The sequence below is a fragment of the Balaenoptera ricei genome, chromosome 1 (assembly GCF_028023285.1).
Source record: "Balaenoptera ricei isolate mBalRic1 chromosome 1, mBalRic1.hap2, whole genome shotgun sequence".
Classification (NCBI taxonomy): domain Eukaryota; kingdom Metazoa; phylum Chordata; class Mammalia; order Artiodactyla; family Balaenopteridae; genus Balaenoptera; species Balaenoptera ricei.
This window is the reverse complement of record NC_082639.1, coordinates 113,763,724-113,786,237: the sequence shown is the minus strand read 5'-3', so window position 1 is coordinate 113,786,237 and position 22,514 is coordinate 113,763,724. Positions and strand designations below refer to the sequence as shown.

Genomic DNA, 22,514 nt, shown 5'->3' with positions numbered 1-22,514 from the left:
CTAGGCTCTGTAAAAAGCATCCCTTTCCCTTGGCTCCCTCTTTAGTTTTAAGGCAGATATGGAGCTTCCCAGAAGCAGGGAAAAAAAGGGGGGGATTGAGATAGATGCGCTTTTGGGGGGGGGGCTTATGTTTTTCCTTCAGTATAAAACCACTGTAGAAAATAACTTCTCTTAGAAAAAAACAAAAACATAGAAGAAAAAACAAAGGGGTATTTTTCTTTGGCTTCAAGCCCCTTCCCAGGAGGGGCAGGGCAGGGGTGGGCATGAGGTGAGGAGGAAGCAGGAGGCCTCCGCCCCCATCCCTGCCTGGCAGGTCCCAGATTACATGATGCTGCAGTTCTGGGGGTTCTAAGAGAGAAGAGAGAAGGGGAGAGGTGTGAGCGGCAGCACCTGGCCGGTACCCTCCCTCCCCTTACCCCCCGCCCCGCCCCTGCCCTCCAATCTGGGGCTCAGACAGGAGGGGCAGGACGCGGGAGCGACCGGCTAGGATCTTGGGCTTCGGGGAGGAGGCTCCCACTCCCCCGGGCTGCGGAAGAGAAGGCTCTCCCCCCACAGGGCCACCCTAATCCTCAGGGACCAGGGCCCCCTGCCTGTGGGGGTGTGGAGGCAGAGGGACAACTCACCTGGGTTCGGGGTCTGGAGTTGCCCAGGAGGTAGGAGCGGGTGACCAGGCTGTCCCCGAAGCTGCCACCCCCACTGCCCCCCACACTGCGGTAGCTGCGTGTGACTGTGACACTGGAGGCGGAGGAGCCAGAGGAGATGGATCCGCCCACCTGGGCTCCCGAGCTGCTGGCAGACGCCTTGTCTGCAGGCTGCCCGCACGTCCCGCACAGCACGGTGCGTGAGCGCAGGTTGTACTCGGCGGGGTCCCCCGAGCTGCTGCCGTGGGAGCCCTGAGGAGGGAGACAAGGCTCAGGCCTGACGGCGAGTCTGAGACTGACTGCTCAGGCCCAACACCCAGGCTCCGCGCTGCTGCAGGCTCCCAGTTGCCAGGCGGGAAGGTGGGGTTCTGCGCTCAAGTAACCTAACCTAACCTAACGGCGGGTGGGCGATAGGGCTTAGGGGGCCGGGGCTGGGAAGGGAGGACATGAAAGGGGGCAGGGTCAGGAAGACTTGGGGACAGAAGACAGGGAATGGGAGTTGTGGCTCTGACTCTGTCCTAGCTACTCTGAGCTTAAGAGGGAAAGGAGAGAGAGTGAGCAAGCTTGTAGAGCAGCAGGCATGCAAAATTAATTGGGAAGTGGGGTGGGTGAGAGAGACCATTCTCCCAGGAAAAATGGGGGAGATGAGAGGCCATGCAGGTGACAGGAATGGGGAGGAGACAAGAAAGGAGATGCATGCAACAGAAATTGGGGGAGAGAGGCAGGGCTGGGTGCCCCACATCTGTCCTCCCATCCCTGTCCCAGGAGACAAATCCAGACCCTTGTCCACTGCTCCCATGGGACGACTCCATGGCATCAGAAAGTTCCACTCCCTTCCTTACCAGAGTAGGGAACCCAGACACCTGGGTTCCCTGTTCAAGGTATAGGGAGGAGAGAGAAGAAAAGCCAGGGCAGCAAGTGAAGTTCCAAAACATTCTTTAATGAAAAGATTTTTTTGGGCACGGGGTGGCCAGGGAGAGGCTGTCCCCAGGCCTGGCTGGGTGCCCCAGCGTGGGCTTGGCCTCAGCGGCGGCTGCCACTCACATGGTGATGATGGAGCAGGTCATCTCCATCCTCATCCTCGTCATCGTCAACCATAGTCACTGAGCGCACCAGCTTGCGCATGGCCACCTCCTGCCGGGGATACGAGAGCCCCAGGGGTTAGGGGCTCAGGGCCAGGGGAGGAGTGTGCAGCATACCCAACCCAGTGACCACCTAAGAACCTTCGAGTGGTCTGCCCTTTGTCCAGCCTGCTGCTTACTCTGTCCTCTGGGGTACCAGAGCTAAGGAACTTGTTTCTACCCCAGGGTGACACTGTCAAACTCTCTGGGTAGGAGCATGGTCTGCCTTAACAATCCTCACTGTCTAACCTCCACCCCTCCTGCTGCTGGGGGAGGCAGCTTTGGATCTGCATACTGGGTGGAGAGTTTGGGGCCTGGGACTGCACAGGAGAGCTGGGAGAAAGTGGCCCTGAATTGGCCCCTTTGGGTTGGGGGCAGCTGGCTCCTACTTTGGCCATCAGGGGAGCTTTGTCCAGTAAGAGGCCAGCCTGCAGCATACTCACTTCCCCAGTGGAGTTGATGAGAGCCGTGCGCAGGCTGCTTCCGCAGCCCCAGGTGTTCTGTGCCTTCCACACCAAGTCGGTAGGGGGGCTATGGGTGGCCCCAGCTCCTGCAGCCCAGATCTGGGGGAGGGAGAATTAGAGAAGGGTGCTCACTCCAGCACTCCCATCCTCAGGCCAACCCATCCCCACCCGAGGCCACCCCAGAGTCCCAAACACCCTGCCACTCACCGTCACCACCTGACCAGCCTTCAGAGTGAACTTTGGTGGGAAGCGGTAGGTCAGCAGGGGATCATCTCCATTCTGGCGCTTGATCTGCCAGTTGCCCATGGACTGGTCCTGCCAGGGAGAGAAGGGGAAGGTTGGGGGAAGCTCGTTCAGGCTCTTGGGTTTATCTCATTCTATTCTGCCCCTCACTGCCTTCCCCCTCAAGGATAAATAATAGCTACATCTATGGGCTCTTATGCTGTGCCAAACACACTCAGTACTTTCATCTTCCCAAGAATTCAAAGGGTTAGGGACTATTACTATGCCCATTTTGCAGATGAGGAAACCGATGCTCTGAGAGGTTAAATAAATTGCCGAAGGTCTCACTGCCACCGATGAGTCCCGGAGCCAGGACTGGAACGAGAGTGCGGAGGAGATACCCACACTGCCCTGGTCTGCCTCTGATTCGAGGCACGGCCCTCCCCGCAAACTCCATCCCTTCACTTTCCAGGTTTTCTCCCTAACCCGGACGCATTCTCTTAGACCCAACCTGGGGGACTACCTCATTGGACTTGTTGCGCAGGCGTACGAACTTGCCCTCCTCATCCACCTCCTCCACGGCCACGCGCCCGCTGGTGCGAGCGTGCTGGGAGAAGCTGCTGCGGCTCTCTGTGGACTCCAGCTTGCGCTTTTTGGCGATGCTGCCCCCACTCTGTGTCTGGGACGAGTGGGAGGAGGCCCGGCCGCGGCTGCGCTGCGAGGTGGGGCTGGGGGACAGGCGTAGCCTGCGGAAGGGGAGACAGGGTGGGGGGCCTAGTCAAGGCCGGTGGCAGGCCGGAGGCGGCCGCTAGCACCTCCCTGACTCCCGCACAGCCCACCTCTCCTCCTCGCCCTCCAGGAGCTTGCGGTAGGCGTGGATCTCCATGTCCAGGGCCAGCTTGATGTCCAGCAGCTCCTGGTACTCGTCCAGCTGCTGTTGCATCCTTGCCCGCATTTCCGCCATCTCCCGCTCCTTGTCCGCCAGCAGCCGCCGGCTGGTGTCCCGCTCACGGGCCAGCGAGTCCTCCAGGTCCCGCAGCTTTGCTTCCTTGGCCGCCAGCTGGGTGACAGGGGGCAGGGGTCTGATGAGCTCCCAAGGGCCCCAAGTATGGAGACGTAAGGGGCAGGGGACACCCAGCTATCCTCCCCAGGATCTCCAGGCTCCCATCAGAGCCTTTTATGGCTCTCATGTGGCCTCGGCTGGCTGGCAATGACTGGGGAGTCCTTCTCAATATCCACCTGAAATCTCTTAATCTGAGGCTAGAACCTATTTCCTCTGCCACAAGTGGCACAGCCAGCTAGAAGAATATTGATGCTTTTAACACCTCACACTGGGTCTCGTGGCAGATCTATGAGTTAGGGAGGATAAGAATGATCTCCATATTCAAATGGGAAAACCAAGGCTCTGAGAAGCAAGATAAGAGGTAGTCCTGGAACAGCAAACAGGTCATCTGACTCCAAATCCTAGGCTTCTTACTCAGCCTGCGGTCCTGGGGGCATGTTCTGTCCACTACCCTCCCCTCCTCAGGACTTCCACCCGACATCCTGCCCAGACTACTGGCTGATGGGGGAGGGGCGGGGTGGGGGCATCACCTGCTTCTGGAGCTGGCTGAGCTGGGCGGAGAGGCTGTCGATGCGGACGCGGGACTGCTGCAGCTCCTCGTGGGCGGCCCCCACCAGGTTGCTGTTCCTCTCGGCTGACTGCCTGGCATTATCCAGCTGGAGAGGAGGACACAGGGTTAGGGCTGCAGCGACCAAAGGCAGGAGGGACCTGAGAAGGGCATCACTGCTGCAGCCTCAGGTCCTGGGTGCCCTGAGATCCTGCCACCGTCCTCCTGATCTCCCACAGGACATCTCAGGGTGGGTGGGTGGAGGGCTGCTGGGGGCAGAGGCAGCAAGGGAGCCACGGGAGAATGAGCACCTTGGCAGAATAGGTCTTCTCCAGTTCCTTCTTGTACTGTTCCACCTGGTCCTCGTGCTGGGCCCGCAGCTCCTGCAGGGCATCTGCCAGCCGGCTCTCAAACTCACGCTGCTTCCCATTATCAATCTCCACCAGGCGCGTCTCATGGCGGCGCTTGGTCTCACGAAGCTCCTGGAAGGGTTGGACCCAGAGACCAAAATCAGAACTAGTCCTTCAAGGATGAAACCCAAGTTCCCGGCCCAATCCTAACCCTGAACGGAGTCACTGTACAGCCCCACTTTAACCTGGGGGCTGGCCACCCCCCAACTCCCCATCCACTAGTGCAAGGGAGTCAGGCAGGGAGCTCTGCACACAGCTGATCCCCCAGCCCCAGCTCTGACGTCTGTCACCACCCAGCCCTGGTCCTCTGGTCTGCAGGGCACAGTTCCCACCTCGCTGTAGATGTTCTTCTGGAAGTCCAGCTCCTCCTTCAGGGTCTGCAGCCTGTTCTCAGCATCTACCCGCCGCAGCATCTCATCCTGAAGTTGCTTCTTGGCCTCACCCAGGGCTGCCTCGAGCTGAGAGGAAGGGGGCAGAGGTCAGGGAGAGGGATCATAGGACATCAGAGCTGGAAGGAAGCTGAGAAGTGGGCTGTGTCCAGCATATCCCTTTATATGTGCAGAAACAGGTCTAGGGGAGTGAGAGCCTTGGATACCCACAGAGGTAATAATATATTTATTCCCTCACAGTAATGACTCTGGGTAGGTACTGTGCTAAGAAAAAAAAAGACAGTGCCTCCTTTCTCTGGCACAACATAGCAATTGCTATAAAGGAAGTATGTCCAGAGTACAGAGGAATATGAGGGAAGGAACCAAAGTGTGCCTGGGGTGGTAGAGGGGGCTTCCGGGAAGGCCTCCAAGAGGCTGAGATCTGAAGGACAGGTGAGTGGGGCAGACAGGAGCCAAGTGCAAAGGCACAGAGGGATGAAGGCACACATGTGCACTTCAGGATCTCCAGAAGGCTCAGTACTGCTGAAGCCTGAAGGACAGGGCTCAGGGGGTAGAGTGACAGCAGAGGTGGCCAGACTGGAAGGCAGGGGCTTGATCATGGAGAGATGCGCCGTTATCTGCCACGAAACAATCCTCTGAATCTCGAGCAGGGGGGCACCTGTCTTAGATCTTCATCTTAGAAAGCACAAGCTGGGCAGTGCAGCTGGGAAGGGCTGGGGGCAGGACCTGGGAGGAGAATGGCCCAGCCTTGGTTTTCTTGTCAACCTGCTGGCTTCTCCTGGTCTCTCCACGGTGTACCGTGGCGGCAGGGCCTGGGAGGGAAGAGAGCCCAGGACAGAAGCTTGGTGACTGTCTCTAGTCCTGGCCCTGCTCTGAGCAGATGTGGCTGTGAGATTGGGAACAAGCCAGCTTCTTTGATTCTCTTCCTTAGCTTGTAACATGAGAGATTAGAGGCTAGGATAGCAAAGTGTTTTGAAAGTAAAGACCATCGTCTACATGCTGAGCACTGAGAACATGCATCCATATGTGATCGACCATCAGCTCCCGATCAGGGCTCTGAGGACAGTCTACATCCTCTCCTGCCTCCCAGAGAGGTCATGGCTCTCTATAGCAGGGCCAAACCGGGAGGGATCCAGGGCCAGGCACAATTCATTGCAAAGTTAAATGGAAATGGCTTGTGGATTCTTTTAAATTCACCGTGCTAGACACCATGGGCAGCAAAGGAGGATGCAATATGGTCTGGATGGGTGCAACGATGGTAGGACGTGGGAATGGCTCTGATGCCATGTGACAGGTCAGACCGGGCACCTCCTGAGGGGGCCTGGGGTGGAAGAGTGAGTGTGCATTTGGCAGGGGAGGGGGGAGAGGTGTCAGGTGGCATCACGGGCAGGCCTCACCTTGGCCACTTGCCCCCGCAGGTCATGCAGCTCGCCCTCCAGCGTGCGTTTCTCACTGAGAGCAGTGCTCAGTGCGGCCTCCTTGGAGTTGAGCAGAGCCTCCAGGTCCTTGAGCCGGGCCTGGGCAGCCATCAAGTCTCCCTCCTTCTTGGTATTGCTAAAGAAGCCAGGGAAGAGTGGGTTTAAGAGGAGGAGTCTGTGTTCCTAGAGAGAGCCAGGTCCCCCAGGGAGAGAGAGAAGTCAGGTTCGGGGAGGTCAGCTGTGGGGCCTGGCTCTGCTATCCCTCAAACTGCCAGGGGAGGGCATCCTTGGCTTTGGTTTGTTTGCATCTGCCTGCTTCTGGGGCTGGACTCCCACTTCTCCCAAGGTCCCCAAAACCCCCTTCCTGCTTCTCCACCCTTCCCATGACTCAGTGCTCAGGAACGTGCCTGGGGCCAAGGGCAAAGCTCGATCCCGTGAGATGAATGCTTTTCCCTCTCTCCCCTCCCATTTCTTCCCAAAGAGACAGAGCCACCTTTGTCTCCTGCCCCTTCCCACAGAGGGCCTTAACCTTCTCCCCCGACTCCACCCACCTTCCATTCAGCCAAGCCTCCTTCCCTGTGGGTAGCCAGACAGCCAGGCTCCTAGGCCTTGGGTCTGTGTGTCCCTAACACTTATCAGTTTGAGACCTAAAGGTGTCTGTCACCTCCTCTAGTCCCTTTTACACACCGGAGACTGCTGGGAGAGAAAGTCTGGTTAAAGCTCAGGGAGACCTGGGATGAGGACACCCAGGCATGGTATTGACCCTTCCCTTTCTCAGACCCAGTGTGGGTCCCCTGATCTGGGCAGAGCACAGGGGTTCCAGCCTCCCTCCCTCTGGGCCTCATCAGAGCCTGAGAATGCTGAGCCTGACGCATCGACCACAGGCCTCAGCATCTGGCTCCAGATGTGACCCCCAGGCCTCCAGGTCCATCTGGGTTCCAGCCTTGAACCTCCCCACTCCTCAAACTGGGTAAAGCTTTAGCTAGAACCAACCAAACGGGGGTTGCCTCTGCCACCTCCCTTCCCTTTCTGGGCCGCTGATGATTTTTGCTGGAGAGTGACCTAGAGAAATAGAGGGATCCTATTTTCTTAAAGACCTCTGGGGAACCCAAAAACTTTTCAGTTGTAATGATCCCTTAAGCAATGTGTGGTGAGAGAAACCACTAGACCCAGGGAGTGGAAGGAAAGAGCCAAGGGGCCTGGTCCCAGTTGCCATCTGTAACTCATCAGACTTCAAGCATGAACCCACCATGGCAGATGGAAAAAAGGAAAACCAAACGTGGGCAGGGGGAACAAATTCTATCCTGGAAAGGAGAAAAGTGGCCCTGCCAACATTTTTCTCCTGCCACCAAAGCCCTCAGCTCCAGGAGACCCAACAATTCACTGTGAAGCAGGATGGAGAAGGCTAGACTGGAGGCAGCTCTGGAGGGAGGGCCCAAGACTGAGATGGTGTTCTCCTGCCACCAGCTTAGATTTCAAACAGGAGTCACCTCCCCTCCAACTGGGCTCCACTGGGAGGGGGACAGAGCAACGCCCAGACAGGCAGGGGAAGGACCCGAAGACCTGGGGGGAGCACCCCCGGCCTGCACGCTTGCTCTGTCCAGGCCTCTGGCCCCATCTCAGAACAAGCTGTTTAATGCAACAGTGTCTGTCTCCTGTGAAAAGAGGCCCTTCCAGATCTGGAGGATGTCTCCCCTCCTCCGTCTCAGCCAGAAAAGCTAAAAATAAAGTCAAAACCCAGCTCAGGTTTTGGCTGCCATCCGGCCCAGCCCCTGGCTGGGAGCATAGCCCCAACTTTCCATGACTTCAGAACTTTTCCGAAGCTGAGGCAGCTGCAGGGGGAGGAGGAAAAAAGAAGAAAAACCACTGGTAAAGCGAAGCGACGCAGCAGACATAGATTCCGAGCCCCTTGGGCTGACTCCAAGGTTGGCAGGGACTTCCCAGCCAAGAGGCCTCTCTACCCTGCAGGCTAACGGCTGCAGCTGGCCATCCTGGGAGGCTCTCAGAATTTAGAGAACTAGAAGGAGCTGAGCATATGTTCAGCTTAACCCCCTCCTTGTACAGATGAGGAAACTGAAGCACAGAGGAGGAAGGTGAGTGACCCAGTGTCAAGCACAGCAAGCAGCTATGGGGACTGGTGGGGGGGGGGGCGGTCACAGTCAATTCTGGCTGCTGATCAGGACTCCTCCTCCCCCTCCCCTCCCTCCTCCCCCTCCTCCTCCTCCTAAGCCACAGGTCTAGAGAGAGCAGAGAAGCCAGCAGGAGAAAGAGGGCTCCCAGACCCAGCCAGCCTGAGCTGGGAGAAGCAGGAAGGAGCGCCGTGATGCTTTCGGAAGGCATCTCAAGGGTGTCTCTTCCCTAGTCCCGCCTCCCTGGCCTCCTCAGACACCAGAAGAGGAACTTCAGAAGTTCTCCTTGGAAATACCTTTCCTGTGGCAGTGCAACGCAGCACTGACAGAGGAAAACAACGGCGCTGCATGGTCCCTGCCCTCGGGGGCTCACAGCCTGACAACTGCAGGATTTTGTCCTTCGGTATAACCTCTTCAGTTCCTACTGTTCCCAAAGGTGGGGTGGTAGTAATACTAATATTAATACTAATACTCAGACTAATACTAATAATCATATGACAGCAAACACACCTAATTGCGTACAAGACACTGCTCTAAATATTATAATATTAACTCACTTAATGTCCACAGCTTCCCTACTGAGATAGGTGCTAATACTACGTGATTGAGGAAACAGGCACAGAGAGCTATGTCCAGGGTCCCTCCAGGGTCCTGCAGCAAGTCGGGAGCAGGGCTGGAAATCACTGCTGTACTGCTCCACCTCCCGTGCTATAATGGCCTCCAGAGAAATTAAGGGGGCGATTTTCCTTCCCCTCTTGGAGGCTTTGATTAGCGCTTAAAAGACATGCGATGAAAGGACTAAGACACCCTGCAGATGAGGGAAACCCCAAGCAAAGAGAGGGAAGCAAGGAAGAGCCTTTGTGGTTTTCTCAGCCGTGTTTGGGGAGCTCCCCTCTGTGGGGAAGCAGCTGCTATCACCCATGGGCTCATGACTCAGACCTCAGGAGCTCTGTGGCCAGGGAGCCACAAGCACTCCCCAAGAGATGGCTGGGGGTGGCAGTGCGGAACCCAGTGCCTCTCCAACCTCCTCCCCAGTCTTGCCTGACCACCAGCTCCAAATGCCATTTCTTCCCTAGTTGGGGTCTTCAGCCCTAGCAGGGACCCCAAGCAGACACCGGCCAGGCGTTCAGCCCCAGAGTGGTGCTGCTGCCCGTGCCTGAGTCCACTGGGGGTTGGCGGTGGGAAAGCCGGGCACATGCTGACTGCTGCCCCACAGCTAGGGCAGGGAGGACAGGGTGGGGCAGGCAAGGGGAGCTGGAAGGGTGGGAACCAGGGGCTCCACAGGTGACTCATCCTCAAGCACACAATACCCTGGCAGGGGTCGGGGAAATCCTCTGGTGCTCACAGGGGAGGCCCTGGCTTTACCCACGTCCTGCCCCAGGCCCCGTGCCATGCCAGTGGGTTGCCGGCTTCTCCCTCCCATCCGCCAGGCTCCTCCCGCACAGGAGTGGCTCCATCCCAGCAGGCTCATGAGGCAAGAAGGGCTGGGCATCCTGTTTCTAACTCTTCCCACGTCTGGCAAATCTGATCGCAGAAGGAGGGACGAGTGGGGTGGGGGAGGGCAGGGGAGCAGAGAGGAAAAGAGTAAGGTAGAAATGAGACCTGGGAGCTGGCGCGTGTGTGGCCCCAGGCTGGGGCTCTGTTACGCTGAGGCTGGCTGGTGGGATAGGGAAGCCAGGCTCCAAGGCCACTGCAGGCCAGGACTCTGGGGGCTGCCCTGTGGGGGGGGGGGTGCGGGGGGGAGGAGAAAGGCACGCAGCACAGCAAAGGGGCTGAGGTGGGCACTGGGCCAGGCGCTGACCCGCCCGCTGAGTCACCCTCCTCAGCCCAGCTCGGATGCCAGATATGGAAGCCAGGGCCGGCCGCAGGCCTGTTTGGGCCCGCTTGCCGGGAGCAACTTGCTAGGCCTGAGGGAGAGGCCCCCATTTCCTCCGCTGGGCTGAGGAAGAGACAAGAGGAGCAGCGATAACGGGCTGGGGCTAAAAATAAGAAGTGGGAGGGGCAGATGGCCAAGGGGGTGGTGGAGGAGCCGGACCAGCCCAGCCGGGGCTGCCTCAGACCCGCCCCTGTCCCCTCACTGGCCACGCCCTAGCCTCACCGGCCCTCCGAGTTCCCCATGGCCGCGGGTCGGAGACGGGAGGAGGGGGAGGGGAGGCAGGCGCACAAAGGGCCCTGAGCCCCCGAGAGTCTCCTGCCTCACAGGAAAGGGAGCCCCCTGTGGCTGGGCAGGGCAGAGCAGGGCTGGGGGCAGAGCAGTGAGTCCCAGCCCGCCTGGCTTGGCGAGAGTTCTCCCCTCTCCTCCCAGGGGTCTAGACCTCTGCCCAGGCTGACTCCCTGCCAGGTGATGGGGCTTCTCCAACGGCCACCCCAAGCCGGCCGCACGTTCCTCCTTTTGTTCCAGCAACTCCCCCCACTGAAATGTATCCTTCCCTCCCTCCACCTATCCAAATCCACGCCCCCCGTTCCGTTTGAGCCCCGCCTCAGCCCTGCGCCTCCAGATCCAGTCCCAGGCTTCTCTCCTCTTCCAAGTGCGTTCAGCTGTTGTTTTATCTGCTGGTTTATTCTCTTTCCAGTAATAAGTGTGTCTCGGGGCTTTTTCTGTATGTCCCCAAATGCCCTGAGACTAGGAGGAGCTCAAGGCTTCTAGGGGGACCTCCTCCTGGACCAACTCCTGCCCTTTTACAGATGGGGAAACCAAGGCCTGAAGAAGAGCAGGCTCAGACCCTAAAACCCTGCCCACCCGGTCACCTGAGGACACTCACAACAGATGGAGACAGACACAGAAAATGGCGTGACACACACAGGGGGCGCAGAAAGTAGACAGAGACACCCAGGAAGAGAGCCTGGAAGACACTTCGACTTCTGCTCAATTGCTGGGAGCCACCCCAGTCTGAGGGTGATGCTACAGACACTTAGTGAAGCAGCCCTCAAACATCAGCTGCTCCCACAGCTGTGTGTGGAGCCATGAAGTTCGATGGTCCCCCACCCCTGAAAGTAACCACTGCTTGGGTTCTTGGCTGGTCTGTGGGTCTGCCATCACTTTCAGGTATAGGCAGGACGTGGATAGGCTGGGACAACTGGTTCCCCACTCTGTCATTCAAGGCACCAGCCCTCTCTGGAAAGGAGACCTTGAAGAGAGGAACTGAGGGGGGCAGGTGTTCCAGGGACTTAGAAGCCCCTTGAACCTCCCCCAAACGCCACCCTGTGAAGTTCTGAATGTCTTGCACCTGGAAAGCACATGGTAGAGGTCGACCCCCAGTATGTGGGTGCATGGGCCTCCCCACACAGGCACATGCACCCACAGCAGGCACGGCTCTGCTTCCCCACGCCTCCCTTGGGCGTGACACCTGCTACATATGCTCGGTGTCTGAGGGTCCTCAGATCCCCTTCCAGAGCCACCAGGCTCCCAGCTGTCTTCGCCCCAGACAAAGCCAGGTCTAATTCCAAGCAGAGGGAGGGTTGGGATGGGGGAACTGGTGCTGAGAAGGGGGACAGGAGGCCTGTTGACACGTTCAGACGCAACTCCAGCAGAGGCGCTGGGACTGGCAGGGGGCCAGGCCTGAGTCACAGCTGCTGGGTGTATCAACGTGGCATTGTGCAGAGGCAGGAGAGGCCTGCGGCCAGAGGCCAGGGCACTGGGGTCCTGGACAACAGGCAGCGGGCTTCTTGACCAACCGCTCCCTCCAGGTCCCGTGCCAAACTCCACTTTCCTTCTTCCTGGCCTGTTTCTCCAGAAATTATTCCTGTGTTGTCATAAAAATGCAGGGCTGAGGCCTGGGGACAGACCAAAAGAAGTAGGGGCATGGAGGGGAGATGGAAGGCCTGGGAAGAGGTAGGATGTCCTGGAGGTGGGAGGGAGGGAGGTCACTGGCCAAAAGGTGGGACATTTAGGGGATCCCTACAAGAAGGCGACTCAGCAGTCCCTTCTTAGGACGTATTAACCCTCCACCTGGTGGCTCATGGTTATTAACCCTGACAACAGCAGGAAGGGGGTGGGAGCCGCACCCCGAAATGGAGAGAGGAAGTGGGGGAGGGCCGAGGAGTTCTGGTACCACTGCATTCCAGCTCCAGCCTGGGAAGATGCAATGCTCTCTCCCAGCCAGCAGAGGGTGGCAGCGTTGGAGCTTCGGGAGGAGGAAGGGGGTGCCTTGGCAATCCCGAACAGCCCCCTCTCAACTGCCTAGGTCTGGGACCCTTGAAATTAAGGGTCTCTAACTCCCCTGAGCCAGTCCCTAAAGGGACTCCTGTGATCTGCTCCCCTCCATCTGTCCCTCATCTGGTTCAGACCCTCATCCCTCTTGCTGCCACTTAACAAGAACACCAATCATAGTTTTCAATAAAAGGCTATCTCTCTGCCTTTTCTTCTCTGACTGGACAAGTTCAGGGTCTCCCGTCCACTCTCTACTCTGCCCTCTACCGTGACTCAGCTCCTCTGCTGGGCCTGGGATTCCAGCCAGAATTATTCCTGGTTTCGACAGGCAGGATTCAAGCTTCCTCTCCCACAAACGGGCAGGGGGAGCTCCTGCCTCCCGCACCCTGACCCGCCTCCTTCCCAAACTGTCCCCTTCCTTGAGAGATTGTTAAGGGCCAAGACTTCCTCAAAGCCCAGCCTCAGGTTGCGGGTGCAGGAAGGATAGAAGATGGGCAGTTCAAGGTCACCCCTGCACCTTCCTCTGATTCCGGGCTCATGCTGTCTAATCCTGGCCAGCACTAAGGTAACAGTCCTGCCTGACCCAGAGCCTCCCTTCTTCCCCAACACAGGTCCATGGGACTCTCCCTCTCCTGCATGATACAGCCTACATGACATGTCCTGGAGGGAGACGCATTAAAAACGTAGTGTCCTTTCCTACTAGCAGTAAAAACAAAGCATAAGCCAAGGATGTAATGCCATAATAGTTAACTGTTTCTCACAAACTTTCTCTGAGAAAGAGAAGAGGGTGTTAGTACTTTTAATTCCAAGCTTGTGGGAAATATTTCTATTGTAAATAGCATTGGTTATTAATTATATTCGATTTTCATACTTATAGTGTGGTATTTTAGAGGACTGTTTTCTCACTTTGTGGGTCATTGTACTACTTTGGAACCGGAGGGATCTCTGGAGACCTTCGGCCCTAACCCCTTTCTTTTATAGCTAGGGAAATCCAGAGATGGGGGGTGATTTGCTCAAGGTCACACAGCAATTTAGCGGCAGGGCCAAGCCTAGAACTAAGGACACCAAGGGCCAGGGCTGTTTCTGCTACCTCCTACTACCTGTCATTTTGTTGGTGGACCACCTTGCCTCTTGTTAAGCGGTAGGAGATGCTGCAACCTTCCCCAGAGAACCTCTTTCCCGCTATCTCCAAGAATATTAGAGCTTGGCCTGTGTCATCTTCAGTACACAGGGTGGGGCTCAGGGAGGTGAGAATGGAATGAACTGCACTGGGCCTCTGAGCCAGACCTGGTCTTGCCTGCTGCAGCTGCTAGAGGTGGTCAGGGCCTGGGGAGGAGGGAAGCAAGGGAGGGGGAGCACAGGGCACAGTTGGTAGGTAAAGGCATCTCCTACCAGTTGTCCCCACAGCTGTCCCTGCCTTCAGCCCTGACACTGAGCTACTGAATCACTGGGGGTGGGACTGGGAGTAGGGACAATGGGCACGTCCCATCCCATGCAAGAGTAAGTCTCAGATTCCTGGAGGCCAGGGGATGTGCCGGCCGGCCGGCCGGGGGCATCAATCCGTGGGAAGGCAATCAGGGGCCCTGGCAGGAATTACTGTCTTTCTTGTTTCTCTTGGGCTCCTTACGTACTTACTGCTCAGCCCCCAGGGTTAGCTGTACCTTCTTCTTTCCGTTTGAATAAGAATGTGGACTTCAGGGTGGGGGTGGGGGAAGAGATGACACCAGGAGCTCCCTCAGGTGAGGACTGGGGCCCAGGTGTCCTCGAAGGCCTCCGTCCCTGTTATCCTTATGTATCTGCCAAAGGGCACAGCCTCCTGCAGATCCAGGTAGATAATTCCCATGACAAGTCCCAAGACAGTCTCAAGACAGGAATCACCAGCCTCCCTGAGCTCTGTCTCATGATCCATGGCCTGGCAGGGTCCTGGGTCTTTCCAGGCATGGGATGTGGCAAACGCTATTGATCAAGTCTTAACGGGCCCTGCAGGACAGCAGAACATTAAGACAACACTGGTCCCAGAGCAGAATCTCCAGACTGCAGGAGTGCACCTCAGTCATCCCAACCCGCCTTCCAGATCCTCCAGCCTGTCCCCTAAGCTAGAGAATTAAGGTTTAATGGTACGAGCACATAACTAAGAATCAGAAGGCCTGTGCTCAAGTCCTGACCTGTCACTCCCTTGCTGTGTGACATGGCACAAGCCTCTGCACCTCTCTGGCTTTTGCTTTTCTTATCCTGATGAGAGCTTGGATGAACCTGGGCCTGGCAGGTCCCTGCCTGTCCCAACCAGGGCCTCAAAAGGCGGGCAATTCAGGAAGTCGTCGAGCACCCAGGCCTTGTCTGCGGGGGAAGAGACGCTTCTGCTTTGTGGGGCTGGGATCTCCCCACTTCTGACTCAGCCTTCCTCCACCAGTTCCGCGTGGGAAGACACACACCCTGGCACCGTCCCGCAGCCCAAGCCCATAACTCTAGACTCAACTCTAGAACTACTTGTGCATACTGCCTGTCAGGAGTCCCGGTTCCAGACCACCACCAGAACAACCTTAGGAAGGAGGTAGAAAAGGGTCCCAGGATGCAGTGGGGAGCGGGGAGCAGAAGATGCAGACATTCAGGCCCCCATCCCTCCCTTTAAGACATCTGCTGTCTCCACCCTGTCTCTTGCTGTCTCTTGTAAAGCCACCAGGGTGGGAGAGAGAGGGGCAGCATCTGAGTCATCCACCCAGCTGTCCTGCTTGGGGTGGGGCCTAGTTCCAAGCCTGGACCCCAGGCAGGCCTTCCCTGATGCTTTTAACCTCCTCATTCTTCCCGCACTTAGGTGCCCAAATCCCTGGGGCTCCAGAATTGAGAGGATGTGTGTATGTGTTTGTGGGTGGGGGTAGTGTTTCTGCTTGCAGCCTGTAACCCAGCCTGATGAGAGGGTGCCCCAAACCCCTGGGTGTGGTCAAGGTACCCAGGCTGGGCCAGGGATCCCCCCAAGATCTTACAGACAGCTCTGCATCCCAACCCAAAGCCTGGCCCTGAACTCTGAGCTCTAACTAAACATTAAACCAGGCAACACCTTCTCTCTAGGCTTTAGTGGGAGGAGTTAGGACAATGCCTTTCTTCCTCTCCCAAATTCTTCATTCTACTCCGCACCTCACCCTGAGCACAGCAGACGCAAAAGGGAGCAACAAATCCTTGCTCCTCCCACTGAGGACATAGAACAGGACAGAAACCCCAATCTGAGCCCTCTTTGTCTCCACCCTGCCTCTCATCAGCCTAGGATCCAGGTGTGCAAACCCACCCCCCCTTTTCCTTTTCCGGAAGCCCAGCCTCCCCAGCCAGGATGAGTGGGGGAGAGGAGAGGCAGGTGGCTAAATATAACAAGTACACACACCACCCCCGGCCCTGCCCCACGTGTGTGCACACCCGCCTGGTGTCCCAGGCCCGGACAGCTGCACCAGGAGGCAGAGGAGACAGACTGGCGTGGCTGGGTTAGCGAGAGACCATAGACTCCACTTGTTCTGTTCCCTGATCAACGCCTTCCCCAGAAAAAGATCTGCTAACAATGCCCTTCACAGGGATCTGCAAGGTAGTAGTTTGGTAGTTGAGTGGACTAGTTTAGAACACTAATTCTCTGGGACTCCCCTAGCTTGCCTCCTGTCTGTCCTGCTAAGTTATGCATATCACTAGTGGACAATGACAGCAGTGATCCTTTTCAACAGAAATAAAGTCACCCTGAGTTCCCTGGTGGCCTAGTGGTTAGGATTCTGGGCTTTCACTGCCACGGCCGGGGTTCGATCCCTGGTCTGGCCGGGGAACTGAGATCCCCACAAGCCACAGCCAGAGTGGGGGGCGGCAGGCAAGTCACCCTGCCTCTCCACACAATTTCAATTTCCATCTAATCTTCACAAGGGGATGATCGATCTGCCACACCCACCGTGCCTGGGGCTAGGGGCTCACGAAAGGGTATAAAGAGCACAGAATACACAGAGGTCCTGAGAAGAGCATGAGTCTGGAGAAGATGATGCCAAGGGAAAGAAGGAAAGTCAAACCATACCCCCACCCGAGCCAGGGATCTCCAAGCACCTTTAGTGCTCTTTGGCTGAGGTCTTCATAGAAAACAAATTCTTGGGGAGCTGAAGAGGGCCTAAACTTCCCAGCTCCAAAGGCCTTTTTAGAAAAGAGGGAGGAGCCAAGTAGGGTGCGGTAGAGTGGGGCAGGGATGGGTAAGGTAGGAGTGGCCTGAAGCTTCCAACGGCTAGATTTCAAAAATGTCACTGTATTCTGGTAGTTGAACAAGGCAAAGAACAACAACAACAACAAAAAGTCAGCGGCTGAGAGGACGGGCCAGAGCAAAGGCTGCTCAGCTTGGCTGGGAAAATGAAAGCGGCTCACCCCAAGGAGGGAGGCAGGGAGCAACAAGCCCCCAACCCTCGAAGACTCCAGGCAGAGGGTGAGGGTGAGATGGGGGGAGGTGGGGAATGGGGGAGGCAGACCTGGGCATAGCACAACTTCCTGAGCTGGGAGCCTCTGCCCTCTGTCTCCCTCCCTCCCTTGCATTCCTGGGCCAAGCAGGCCAAGGGCTGTGAGAGCTGTGGGGAAGCCGCTCTCCTGGAGCTCTTTGGTGGGCCTGTCAGAGTCCAGGGAAGGTCCCAGACAGGTAGGGAGTGAAGGAGAGCTTCCCAACTCTTAGAGAGAACCCAGGTAAGGGTCGTGCCGAGGGGGCCATCGACATGCCCCTGCAGGGGAAAAAGGGGGTCACCCTGCTTTGGTGACCTCTCTCCAGCACCACTGGACATCTGCCAGCTTGGGAACTCTGTCTTAGTGGGTATCATGTGCTCACAGCCAGGCTGGGCAAAGTTGGCACAGTGCCAAGCCTGCCAAGAAAGTTCTAACAGGACCCTTTCACCCACTCCAAAGTGTCCTGGGTGTCCAGATTTCTTAGACCTGGCAGGGCCAGTTCCGCTTTGCCCAAGACTCTCCCCCAGGCCCCAAATGACTGGCAAATCCCACCCTGACAGAATGTGGACCTGCCACCAGCTCCTACTTGGCCCTGCTGCCTGCGCCGTTACCTTATATATCCTACCCTCTCCCAGAGACCCCTCCCTTCTCTGTCCTGTCTTGACAATTTCCCTTGGCACTGCCAGTCACCCGCTGGGGGCGGTTCCGGTGAGGGAGGAGACTATAACGCAAAGTTATCAGCCGCCTGGAGCTCGGCAAGGGCGACAGTCCGCCCGCCCTCTCTGCGCCTCTCCCGGCCCCACGCCGCCACCTGGGCGCACTCACCGTGCCTTGAGCTCCTTGAACTCCTCGCGCACTTTGCTCAGCTCCAGCTGCAGGCGGGCGCGCTCCTTGGCCACCGAGTCGAGGGTCTTGCGGGCATCCCCGAGCTCTGCCTCGTAGGCGGCCTTGATGCCTGACACTTCGCGGCTGACCACCTCCTCAGACTCGGTGATGCGAAGGCGCAGACCTGCGTTCTCCGTCTCCAGCGAGCGCACACGGTCGATGTAGACCGCCAAGCGGTCATTGAGCTCCTGCAGGTCCTCTTTCTCCTGCAGCCGGGTGATGCGGGTGGGCGACAGCGGGGTGGAGCCGGCCTGCGCCCCACTGCGGGTGGCGCGCCGCTGGGACGGGGTCTCCATGGCCGGCAGGGTGGCAACGCTGCCCGCAGGGCAGAGGTCCCGGGAAGGGCAAGGGGCTCGGGCCGAAGGACAGAGACTGCTCGGGGTGGGAGCGCGCCGGCCGGCTGGCTGGCTCTCGTCTGGCTCCTGGCAGGCGTGGGGATCTGGGCCGGGCGCTGTCCGACCTCGGGATCTGGGTTGGCCGGTATGGATGCGGCGCTCCCGCGATCACTCTGAGTCACCGGCGCCCGGGCAAAGGCTCTAATAGGTCTAGGGAATGGGAGGAGGGGCCACTGCTCTTAAAGGGGCCGTCGCATACCCACGGGGGGTTGGGGGGGGCGGGAGGGGTGAGGAGGGGAGAGGACCACCCGGCGGTGGTGGCGGAGTAGGGCTCCACCCTCTCTCGCGCACCCCCGCGTGCCCGAGGCTTAGCTGAAGCTCGCGTCTAGGTCCCTATCTGCTCAGCGCTCCAAGCTGCAAGCTTGCCCCCACTGCCTCAGGCCTTCGGGGGTAGAGGGCACAGCCAAGGGGTGAGGGTGGGTGGGCAAAGGGCGGGGGAGAGAGGGAAAGTGGGTGTAAAGCAAGGGAGGGTGCCAGGCAGGCAGATCCAGGAAAGTAGGGGGAGGGCTAAGGCTGGTGACCATCAGGGTGACTCACTCTTCTTCCACCACTGGCTCCCCCTTTCCTCCCCATAGTGATAGTGAGTCACCCCTACCCCGCGCCCCCCCCCCCACATGTGGGCAGTCCATTCAAAGCTGCATCTCAGGATGCCAGGGTGGGGTGGGGAAGAATGCCTGGGTTCCCTGGGGTGGTTGGAGGGAGGGCTGCAGCAAAGTTCTGGATCCTGAGTTCCTTTTACACCCTCAAACTTGGGGTGGGGACCAGGAGTTTGGAGTCGCTCTTTTCCTATCTTCTGCCCCAATTTAATCTGCCTTCAAAACCAACCATTGGGTCTTAGACCCAAGGAACAAGCCACAGGCCCCAGAGAAGGCCAAGAATTGGACCCAGGCACTGCCCATCTCCTGCCCCTTTCCTTTGGATTCAAGCAATTGGAAAAAGAGCCTGCCTTGGGTTCCTCCCCCTTCAGTCCCTTTCTACTCCTCACCCCACCCCACCAACTCCAGGACTGTACTTATTTTTTTTTCCAGGACTGTACTTATTTTAATGGATAATTTAAAACAGATACCAGAGCTGTGCATGCATTCATCACATTGCCAGGACACCAGGTCCCAGATTTTTGTGGTTCCCAGAGGGGCCTGAAAGGGGGAGCAGGGCTGGGGGCTGGACAGCCAATGTTGGGTCTCTATCCCGGTTTCAGCCAGAGAAGGGGTGGTGGGAGGTAGGGACAGCAAAGACTCCCACAACCTTGCTGGCTGCAGGGCCAGCACTGCACTTATCTCTACATTCCTCTCTGGCCAGGTCTGCTTTGCCACTGGCTCTGGGGAGGGGCCAGGCCTTCTCACAAAACAGGATCACCCAAGTCCCCAGGCTTCCCCACCCCAGGCTCTGGAGCTTCCATCCTCAGGACTCACCAAAGACCCCTTTAATCAGCCTTCTACTCCCCTCCCCTTATCCTGGCCCTGGCCCCACCAACCATCTCATCCTAAGAGGTGGCAGTGGCTGAGGCTCCAGAACCCATGTGCTTTCCTGCCCTGCCCCTGTGGCCTCCACAGCTTATTCTCTGATGAGCAACTGGGGAAATTAAATTATGTTGCTGACTCCTACAGCTCCAGGATATCAGGATACGCAAGAGAAGCAGAGCTGGACAGGTCCTCTGTTCTGGGTTCTGGAGCTGGCTTCAGAGGGACAAGGGGCTGGAGTGGGATTAAGGCAGGGACTCTTGAGTATTCAGGGAGAGGAACCGGGAAGGGGATGCTTAGGTTCCCATCTCTAGGGGGGTGACTGGCAGTGTGGTGAGTATCCAGGATGCACCCAGTTGAGGGACTCAGGATATGGCTTCCCCTCCTTGCAGCCGTCTCCCCCAGGGCATGGCACTCACCTTCAGCTTCCCAGACAAAACAAAAAGCCTTGTTCTGTTTCTCCCTCTTGTGCTCTCCAAACCAAAAGCAGAGGCGGGGTGGGTGTGCCAATGAAACATGCGGGACACCGGCTGTTCCCACTGCCTTAGCCCCCACGCCACTGAGCGTCCCCCCGCCCCCCCTCACCCCCGCCCCCAGTCCCTGCCTGGCCTGGCTTCCCCTCCTGGCTGGGGAAGCAAAACCACACTTAACCCTTCCTAGCCCAGACCTCCCCATCTTTGGAGAAAAGAGGCAGGAGAAAGAAGGGGGGGAACTCACCCTAAATTTCACTCTAGGTCCTTTCCAAAGGGTCCCCCCACCTTACCACCACCACAATGGCCTCAATCCTAAACGTGAACTTCAAAGGGACTTTATCTTGAATATTCAATCCTAACTCTGAATCCCAAATGTCATCATCTGCTCTCTTGCTGCCAGGTGTAGATCACCAGTCCCAGAAGAAGCAGGAGAAAGCAGGGAAGGCCAGGTCCAGAGGAGCGGAGCCTGCTGGGGGTGAGGAATGGGGGGAGTTGTGACTGGGTGGAGACCAGGTTCCAATCTTATCTCTCACTTGCTATGTGATGACAGGTCTGCTACTGAATTCTCTGGGCCTCGGTTCCCTCATCTGTAACATGGGTAGTGTGGCTATCAAAGACATGGGGGCTGAGCTACTATGTTTGCTCTCAAGGGAGTTGCCCACTGGTAGGGGAAACAGAGGGCAAGGCAAAACCAAGCACAAGTGGTTAAAGAGCAGCATAGAACCCTTAACTGGATAATGAATTCCAAATGGATCCCAGAAGCTGGGAGCTGGAACATTAATAAGTGATATCAGAATATAGTTGAGTCCAAGGGGTGGTTTGGGCAGTGGAGGGGCACTTGTCTTGAAGACCAATGACCTTGGAGGGGGAACCCCCTCTGTTCCCATAGCATCCTGGGTCTTCCTCTGACCCTGCCTCCCAAAAGTGCTGTGAGGGACAGGAGGGACCAAATCCTGGCCATCTGTGTCCCTAATATTTGGCCCAGAGCCTGGCATACAGGAGGTGTTCAGTGTTTCTTAAATGAACAAATGCATCTGGTCCTGCCACTTTTTCAGGTGACTGACTTTGGGCAAGTTATTTCTTTTCTTTCAGCCTCAGTTTCCCCATTGCAGCATGGGGATGCTGCAATGATTAAGTAACATGCATTTAAAGGGAGGCTTCTTGGAGGAGGTAGATTTCGGGCTTTACAGAAGTGCCTTATCCATAGATAGTGAATTCACTCATCCAACAAATATTTATTGAACACCTACTGTGTGCCAGGCACTGAGCTAGACACTGGGAGACAGCAGTGAATAAAACAGACAAAACTCCCTACCCTCATGAGGTTGACATCCTAGTGGAGGGAGATGGTCCATAAATAAAAGACAAAATTATAGTTTGTTAGAAGGTGGTTAAGTGCTATGAAAATAAAATATAAAGTGGGATAATGCTCAACAAACTGGGTAACTTACACTTTGACGCACTTTATAGTTGCATGTTTTCACATACATTCTCAATTTCGTTCCACAAAACCAACTTATGGGCTGCAGATTATTTCCCTGTTTCACAGCTGAGGCTGACTTTCCCAAAACTAAACAGTAACAGGCCGAGCTCAGAACTTGGATGAGGCAGCCAGGTCCAGGACTTCACTATCTTATGCCACTTTGTCGGGGACGTGTGGGAGGAGTAGGGGTGGACTGGTGCAGGGAGGAAGTCTGTGTAGAGGTGCTGAAGCGGGAAAGAGCTGAGGAGGGTGCACAGCTGAGCTGAGCAGGGAGACACTAGAGGTGAGGCAGGAAAGTGTGGGAGGAAAGGCAGGACCAGGACCAGAGAAGGGGGAGATGGGAGGCAGCCGCCTGGTTCAGGGATGGGGCCTGCGAGAGAGGATTCTTGCTGCTTGATAAGCCTGGGGTCAAGAAGGAGAGAAGGGGACTTCCCTGGAGGTACAGTGGTTAAGACTCCACACTTCCAATGCAGGTGGCCCAGGTTCGATCCCTAATCAAGGAACTAGGTCCTGCATGCCGCAACTACAAGAGCCCGCATGCCGCAACTAAAGATCCTCCACGCAGCAACGAAGATCCCACGTGCCGCAACTAAGACCCAGCACAGCCAAATAAATAAATAAATTTTTTTTTAAAAAAAGTCTTCAGACAGTGCCGATGTCCCCTGTGGGGGAAAATCACCTCCAGTTGAGAACCACTTATCTAAGTTCATATGGTAAGTAGCAGAACTGGGATTGTAATACAGGTGGACCTGACTCTGAAAGCCAAGCACTTACCCACCCGGTTATAATCCTGGACAGGTAGGAGTGAGAGAGAGGAGGATTCG

The 22,514-nt window shown here is 56.9% G+C and overlaps 1 protein-coding gene and 1 long non-coding RNA gene across 2 annotated transcripts; one reads left to right on the top strand and one right to left on the bottom strand.

Moving 5' to 3' along the window:
* Nucleotides 1-166: 166 nt before the first annotated feature.
* On the bottom strand, nt 167-18,422 carry LMNA (lamin A/C). Its single transcript, XM_059933749.1, has 12 exons — nt 17,820-18,422; nt 6,255-6,411; nt 4,801-4,926; nt 4,370-4,540; nt 4,042-4,167; nt 3,288-3,508; nt 2,972-3,194; nt 2,434-2,541; nt 2,206-2,325; nt 1,686-1,775; nt 624-893; nt 167-348 (listed from the first exon to the last, which is right to left on the bottom strand). The coding sequence occupies exons 1-12, from the start codon at nt 18,173-18,175 to the stop codon at nt 322-324; spliced, it is 1,995 nt and encodes a 664-aa protein (XP_059789732.1). The 5' UTR covers nt 18,176-18,422; the 3' UTR covers nt 167-321.
* On the top strand, nt 17,748-22,307 carry LOC132371947 (uncharacterized). Its single transcript, XR_009505025.1, has 3 exons — nt 17,748-18,073; nt 20,608-20,682; nt 22,164-22,307. It is a non-coding gene; the product is annotated as an uncharacterized LOC132371947 (long non-coding RNA).
* The last annotated feature ends 207 nt before the right edge of the window (nt 22,308-22,514 follow it).

Coding starts and splice junctions, on each gene's coding strand:
- LMNA (XM_059933749.1), bottom strand. CDS start 18,175: ATGGAGACCCCGTCCCAGCGGCGCGCCACCCGCAGTGGGGCGCAGGCC. Junction 3,509..4,041: donor TCAGCCAGCTCCAGAAGCAG/GTGATGCCCCCA, acceptor CCTGTCACCCAG/CTGGCGGCCAAGGAAGCAAA. Junction 1,776..2,205: donor TCATCAACTCCACTGGGGAA/GTGAGTATGCTG, acceptor TATCCCCGGCAG/GAGGTGGCCATGCGCAAGCT.